Consider the following 7,865-nt stretch of genomic DNA (forward strand, 5'->3'; position numbering starts at 1 on the left):
CCAGCCAGGCGGCTGGTAAAAGTCACTCATGTCCCCAAGAGACCAGGAGATGCTGTCAGTGTGTCTTGCAAACGTGTTTATGCCCTCAGATGCCAAAGAGTCTGCCTATAATGCAGGAGACTCGGGTTCGATCCCTGGGTTGGGAAGTTCCAGTGGAGATGGGAATACGCTACCCCACTCCAGTATTCTGGCCTGGAAAATCACATGGACAGAGGAGCCTGGCGGGCTACAGTCTGTGGGGTCACAAGGAGTTGGACAAGACTGAGCAACTCACATTCAAAGTTACTTAGAAACTAGCTAACTCAAAGTAAATGGAGAGATGGCTCACTGTGAAAGGGCTACGAGACAGAGGTTATCACGTGATGGCTAAGTTAAGATAAGGATGCTTTTAACCTTGAGGCTGGAGGGAGGAATTGCGAACGTCCACTCTCGCAGCACTTTGCTTTGGTGAAGGCTTTCACTATTACTGAAAAAAGGAAGCAATTTAGCTTGGACCTCAGGCTTGGTTGGGCTTCCCTGGTAGCTCAGTTGGTAAAGAGTCTGCCTGCAACGCAGGAGACCCCGGTTCGATCCCTGGGTCAGGAAGATCCCCTGGAGATGGGAGAGGCTACCCACTCCAGTATTCTTGGGCTTCTTTGGTGGGTCAGCTGGTAAAGAATCCGCCTGCAATGTGGGAGACCTGGGTTTAACCCCTGGGTTGGGAAGATCCCCTGGAAAAGGGAAAGGCTACCCACTCCAGTATTCTGGCCTGGAGAATTCCGTGGACTGTCTAGTCCACGGGGTTGCAAAGAGTTCGACACGACTGAGTGAGTTTCAGTTCATTTCACTTCACTTCGGGCTTGGTTTTCTTGGCCCAACTCGGAACTGCAGATGGTGAGAATGTTGAATGGTGATAAAAGGTCCCCCGGCGGGTACCAGATCCAGCCTAAACCATCCATTCTGGCTGCCCCCGGCTTTTTTGGCACCAGGGACCAGTTCTATGGAAAATCACTTTTCCGAGGTTTATGGGATGATTCGAGTGCACTACATTTATTGGGTCCTTTATTTCTGTTATGATTGCGTCTCCTTCACCTCGGATCATCAGGCATTAGGTCCCGGAGGATGGGGGCCCCCTGGTTTATGCAGTAAACCCCCTAAGACACCAGCATCGGACGCAGAGGACTAGTCAGTCAGTGACACGCCAGGAGGGAGCAGAGGGGTTAGAAGTCCACAAAAGCTCATCTGTGGCTGCATTCTGCAGACTTGTGTGTTGTCCCCCGTGGGACCTCATGCAGCGTACAATGTTGCACTCCCAGTAGGATATTTTAATGAGAACCTTGAGGCACACAAGGTGTGTTCTGGAGACCACAATCCCACGAAGCGTGGGTGTGTGTCTGGCCTGGGAAAGACAGGACTTGGGAGGAAGCAGCAGAGGGTTTTGTCCTGTGGAGTCGCAGAGAATGGGGTGGTGGTGAGAAGCGGCCCGTGGCCCAGCCCTGCTGTATATGAAGGGGAGACCCCCTCCCCTTGTGTCTGTCACATAGCGGTGGGATTACCAATCTGTTACTGAAAGTGCCTGACCCACGGCCACCTCTCAGAAAACACAGAAAGGAATTCCTGCATCAGCTGAAAAGCTGATCCAGAAAAACATGAGAGCCGTTATCCTCTTACTGCAAGTCAATGTCCTGAAATCCACTTAAATGTCTAGGAACAGAACGTTGTTTTGTTTTGTTTGATGACTTGTAAGGTGCTTTTGAATCACATGGTACCCACGACGGGCGTAAGTGAGCCTCCTAGGCACCAAGCATAAAGGGATGGATGTAAGTGCCAGAAGAGGAAAGAAACGCTGGGTGAAACAGCTTTGTGGTGGGTGGGCTTCCCAGGTGGCCCTAGTGGTAAAGAAGCCGCCCGCCAATGCTGAAGACGTAAGAGACATGGGTTCCATCCCTGGGTCAGGAAGATCCCCTGGAGGAGGGCACGGCGACCCACTGCAGTATTCTTGCCTGGAGAACCCCATGGAGAGGGGAGCCTGCAGTCCATGGGGTCTCAAAGAGTCAGACATGAATGGGACAACTTGGCACGCACGCACACTCTTCTTTCAGATTTAGACGTAACTAAAATTTTCAGCTCCTGAGAGTGTGCTTATATATTTGGATGCCATTATAATTTAATTCCCAAGGGATTAAAATTTGTGTTCGCTCACTTCGCCATTTCCCTGAATACGGCTCTCGGCTTCATTTTTGGCTTTGTTTTTTACTTGGCAGCGATACGTGACTTGTCAGGGGTGGGACCATTTTAGAAAATGTTGCAAAGACGTATTGTTTGTGTCTCAGAGAAGTGCAGAAATAAATGAGTGTGGCTGTCAATTTGTTCCCCTGATAACGGCACCCAGAAAGAGAAAAAGATTTATTTAATTTTTTAATTTATTTATCTTAATTGGAAGAGACATACTTTACGGTGTTGTGATGGCTTTTGGCATACCTCAGTACGAATCGGCCACAGGCATACATACATGTCCCCTCCCTGGCCCGTGGCTCTGTGTTCAGTGTGTGTTGAGTCACGGTCCAGAAGAGGAAGAGGTCCCACTTAGGGCCTCTGAAATGTAAGGAAAGTCACTCCCGCCGTGAGAGTCGCATCCTCGGAGAGGGGCGGGAGCCTGCCGCCGGCTGTGCTGGCCTGTTTTGAACCCACCGGGCGTCCGCGGTGACCGTCTGTGTGTCTCTGCAGCGCCTCGTTCGATTCTACCGTCCGACTTTGGGACGTGGAGCGGGGCGTGTGCGTCCACACGCTCACCAAGCACCAGGAACCCGTGTACAGCGTGGCCTTCAGCCCCGACGGGAAGTACTTGGCCAGCGGCTCCTTCGACAAGTGTGTGCACATCTGGAACACTCAGGTAAACCCCCTGCATTCCCACCGTCCGGGTGCCCCCCAGCCCCATACCCAATTCAGTCAAGCTCAGATGGTTAAGAATCCGCCAGCAATGCGGGAGAACCCCGGGTTCGATCCCTGGGTTGGGAAGATTTCCCCTGGAGAAGGGAATGACAGTTCACTCCAGTGTTCTCGCCTGGAGAATCCCACGGACAGGTGAGCCTGGCGGACTACGGTCTGTGGGGTCGCCAGGAATCAGACACGACAGTAACTGACGCTTTGATTTCACTTTTCTTGGTGACCCCAGACCCTGAGTTTGCACTCAGGAACGCCTCGCCTCGGACACGGACCTAGACACATCCCTGGTTCCCTGGAGGGGGCGGAAGCCCATCCAGCGCCATCTGCCCCGGGCTCTTTGTGGATGCTGGGTCTCCCCTGCCAGGGACTCGGGTTTTTTTTTTCTGAGTCCTTGGCAGGAAACCTTGCACCCACTGCCTTCCATTGACAGCAGCAGACGTTGCGTGGTCCCAGGATGGATGAAGCGGCCTTTTTTCAATCTGCCACCCCCTTGGTGTGCCCTGAGGGCCTGGCTGACACTCTGATGAACGTGCTTTCTCAAAGGAGGTAGTAACGGATGCCACGTTAGCCAGCCTGGGCCGAGGGCGGTCCACGGAGACCTCGGGCTCCTCCTCTGCAGCCGCCTCACGCAATCATGCCTTCTTGGCAAACGAGACCAACAGTGGCCCTAACGTGGAACCAGGCTGACGGCCGGGCCCATGTGTATGCTCGGTCGCTCAGTCGCGTCCGACTCTTGCAACCTCATGGAATTCCATTACGTAGCCCGCCAGGCTCCTCTGTCCACGGGATTCTCCAGGCAAGAATGGTGGAGTTAGGGTTAGCCATTCCCTTCTCCAGGGGCATTTTCCCGACCCAGGGATCAAACTTGCATCGCAGGAGGATGCTTGAATTTCAGAAAAATTTCCATCATCAGCCCGGTTCTGCCTGCCGTCAGCAGCTCAGCGTTTTACCCACCCTTTTTTAGTTTCTTTGTTTTTAAATTGGAGGATAATGGCTTTTTTTTTACAGCTGATTTCTGCTGTGCAGAATCAGCCATATGTATACATATGTCCCCGCCCTCTTGAACCTCCCCACCCATCTTCAAGCCTCCAGGTCTTTGCAGAGCACCGAGCTGAGGTCCCTATGCTGTGTATATACAGCAGCTTCTCACATTTTGCATCCTTCCCCCCCCTCAAATTATAAAGCTTTCTTCAGTCATTGTGAGGCTCTCTGGAACACACAGTGAGACGGAAGCCTGGTTGAAATACAAGCACATATCCGATCTTGCTGACTTTCTCCTTCCCCGGGGAGGCGGGAGCTCGGCGGAAACCATAGAGGCTGTCTCTGTCGGTGGGCAGCCGTGGGTCATTTAGGCACCCCCCCAACCCTGTGGCCGTAGTTCTGAGTCACATGTTCCCGCAGCCACCAGAGTTAACTTCCAGTTAACTTCCTTTTAACTGGAAGTTCTGTTAGCATCTGTGTCTCTGGAAGCTGCTGGGCTGGGGTGGGGCCGGGGGTGTGTGACCTGGCCGGTGTTCCGCCTCTCGAGTGACGCCGCCCTTGCTTTGCAGAGCGGAAGCCTCGTCCACAGCTACCGAGGCACCGGGGGCATCTTCGAGGTGTGCTGGAATGCCCGTGGCGACAAAGTGGGCGCCAGCGCGTCAGACGGCTCCGTAAGCGGCACCCTGGGGGTTCCCCAGGCGGGGAGCGGGGGCAGGGGGGAGGGAGGGTGGGATCACCCCGGGGTTCCCCAGGCGGGGGGCAGGGTGCAGGGGGGAGGGAGGGTGGGGTCACCCTGGGGTTCCCCAGGCTGTGGGGGGAGTGCAGGGGGGTCACAAACATCCCAGACCCGAGACCCACATGGCCGCACTCCAGGGCCGTGATGGGCCTCGGAAACGCATGTTGGTGAAGGAAGCATCTGGGCTGGGCAGTGCTCTGGGAGCGGACGTCTGTTCTCGCTTCCTGAATGATGTGTGTTTTTTTTTTCCTGGCGGAATTGGTGGTTCTCAGCTGCATTGATTGCACCCCCAGAGACATTGGAGGTGTCTGGAGGCATTTGGGTTGTTAGTGCTTTGCGGGGAGTGGGTGGGGGGATTGCTGGCACCTGGTGTGGAAACCGGGGCTGCTGCTGGAAGTTTTAGGTTGCTCGAGACCTCCCCCCACAGCAGAGAAGTGACCCCCCAATCACAGGTGCTGAGGCTGAGCAACTTGTTCCACCGTTAGCTTCAGCCTTTGCACTCCCACCCGGACCCTCCGGTGACGAAGGCCCAACCTTCCATTCAACAGGTCTCCTGGGTCCCAGTAACCCTCTGCTGGTCCCCTGAGCTGTCTAGCTTTCCACCCTTGGAATTGCCCTGAGCTGTAGGGCAGGGCTCTGGCTGGCTGAGGGTAACCTGTCCCCCCCGACCCCCACCACATGTGTGCTCAGGCTTCAGCTGCCATCTGCTCCATCGTGGAGGGGTCTGGTCTGTGACACCCATCGATGGCCGTGGCCTGGGGTTGGTTGCTAATGATATTTAGACACTCACCTGTCCGCTAGAGCTGGTCTGAATGAACCCTCTGGACTGTGGGTGAATAAAACTTTATTAATAAACAAGTGGACGGCGGGTCGGATTTGGTCCACAGGCCACATGCCGTCCTGTGCTCTTAAGGGCATCTTGTGTTGCCTCTCGAGATAACAGGCACTTTTCTCTCTCCTTCCAGGTATGCGTGTTAGATCTGCGAAAGTAAACACACACAGAGAAAATATTATAGACACGAGAAGAGAGTTCTAACGGACCAGCAGTGGACGTGTGGGGTTGTAGCACTATTCAGACATAATTCCGTCAGCTCCGAAACAGCGCCAACCTGACCTTAGGGAGTGTCTTTTGAGACCAAGTCATCCCCGGCTGCAGGAGTCTCTATATTTTTTTTTTTTGTAACCTTCAGCGAGAAGTTTAAAATGGAAAACACACACGCAAGTCCCATCAAAGGCAGAGGAGAGAAGGAATGGTTTCCACCTGAAACATCCAGCCCCAGGGGAGCGCGAAGCCACCAGCTTGACACCGTGCAAGGATCGGTTTCCACCCAGAAGGGGCTCCGATGGTTGAGAGGAAGGAAAAAACAGGAAAGGCTGTGCCAAAACGAAAAAAGAAAAAAAAAAAAATGCTGTGATAAACCAAAAGGGGAGGAAAAACTCCTCCCATCAATGGGTTTTTTTGTTTTTGGTTGTTTTTTTTTTTTTTTCCCCTAAAAATTTGGACACTACAGTTAAACTCTCACAAGGACGTTCGAAAGACCAGTTTGTATGGATGAAATGGGTACCTTTGTAATCCCAACAGTTTCTATTTTCTAGAACCTTTGTCCCCGTGGTTTTTCTATGGGCTGGAATCCTGTCGTCTTGGTTGGTGGGGTGGGACGGGTGGGGGAGGCGGGGCGGGCCTTGGGTCCAAGGTGGAAACTGTTACTGGGTGTCTTGCTTCTTTGCTCTTTCACCCACCGGAGAGACAGCCCCTCTCTCTTGGATGCGGTGATGGTCTCTGAAGACAGCTTTTTCTCCTGCATCTTCCCCTGCCCCCTCCCCTTCCCCCTCCCCCTTTTCCTTCCCCCCTCCCCCTCCCTCATAGTCGCCTCCCATCTTCCAGTCTCAAGGGCACTTTCGGCGCATAATAAGTGCTTTATGTAAGAAGGCAGGGCAAGGGGGACTTTTTACAGGAGGGGGAAGAAGAAAAAAAAAAAAGAGTGACTTATAAGAGAAAGAGCCCGGAGTATTTTTGGAGAAGAAAAAAAAAAGATATTTTTTATGTTAAAACAATTTTAAAATCGTAAAATGGCCATTCAGACATGAGAGCTTTGTGTGATTCGTATTTAACAACAACAAAAAGAAATCTCTCGGAAGAGACAGGTAGAGGGGTCCCTTCACTTTGAGCTTGGTGGAAGGCGGCGAGGGGGCTCCGGGTGGGCAGCTCTGGGGTCGGCTTCGGGGCTGGTCTGTGCGGCTGGTTAGGAGGCCCCTTTTCTGCTCCAGGAAGACCTGGGCGTTTTTTTTTTTTCCGGGTGCATTGGACCAGATCAGCAGACAAGGGGGTGCCCTCGAACCCAAGAGGCGTTCCCAGAACCAGCATCACTGAAAGGGGGCCGTCGGAACCGCCCTGCTCAAGACTTGGGGCCACCCGTGGGGGGACCACCGCCCCCAAACCAGGAGCAGCTCGACCAAGTCCCTCCAGGGCTGACCAACCGGAGGGGCCTCTGGGACCTCACTGGGTCTCACAGCGACAGAAGCGATCAGGGAGAAGTTTTCAGTCACGAGGGTGAATTAACAGAGGTATGGCATGTCTGTTCACGGGCCGTCACAGTTTGCTTCCTCTGGCAGCAGGTCAGGAGAAAGAAATTGTCCCTTTTTTTAAAACAACGAATCTTTTTACTGTTTTTTTAAAAAAAATTAAAACGTGGCTTTGTGTGTCCCTAGGGGAGTTTTCCTTTCCCTTGGATCAGGTGACCTTTGTACTTTTAACGTGTCATGAACCCATGCTGACACAGCTTGTAAATTAGCAGCAGGGCCTCTGGGCTTATCCATCTTCCCTGGGGGGGCGGGGGGAAGGGAGGCGGTGCCCCAGCCGGGGCTGGGGCTGGCAATGGGTAGGTTGCATCAGCAACCGGCCTGGATGGTATTCGTAGGGTGGTGGTATCTGTCAATGGACCCAAAAGCCAACTGTAGGGCATGGCTAGGCCTTTGTGCAGAAGTTGGATTGTCCCTGGAGCAGCTCCAAAGCCAGAGTGCATTCATCTCTCAGCTCATTTAACAAATCTCCCTGGATGTGAGCGTTTTTCAAACCCCCCTGACTGCAGAAGACCAAAAGGCACTCTTCACAGGTCGGGCGTGTTCTTCAGGCTCTGCTATATCTAAACGCTTAACCTTTCAGAAGGTCAGTGTTCTATTGGAGTCTCCACTCCCATCTTTGAAGAAAGCAGACGCCCTCGGG

At 53.2% G+C, this 7,865-nt stretch overlaps 1 protein-coding gene across 1 annotated transcript in view; it reads left to right on the forward strand.

The window, feature by feature from the left end:
• The window catches only part of LOC129534938 (F-box-like/WD repeat-containing protein TBL1X), a 259,363-nt gene extending 252,633 nt beyond the window's left edge, over positions 1-6,730 (forward strand). The window contains 3 exon segments of the mRNA XM_088834558.1: positions 2,707-2,872; positions 4,476-4,577; positions 5,608-6,730. Coding sequence (XP_088690684.1) covers positions 2,707-2,872; positions 4,476-4,577; positions 5,608-5,634 — 295 coding nt within the window. The 3' untranslated portion in view covers positions 5,635-6,730.
• Positions 6,731-7,865: the final 1,135 nt, after the last annotated feature.

Source organism: Moschus berezovskii, chromosome Y (assembly GCF_049115385.1).
Source record: "Moschus berezovskii isolate FMDL1 chromosome Y, NW_MosBer_1.0, whole genome shotgun sequence".
Taxonomy (NCBI): domain Eukaryota; kingdom Metazoa; phylum Chordata; class Mammalia; order Artiodactyla; family Moschidae; genus Moschus; species Moschus berezovskii.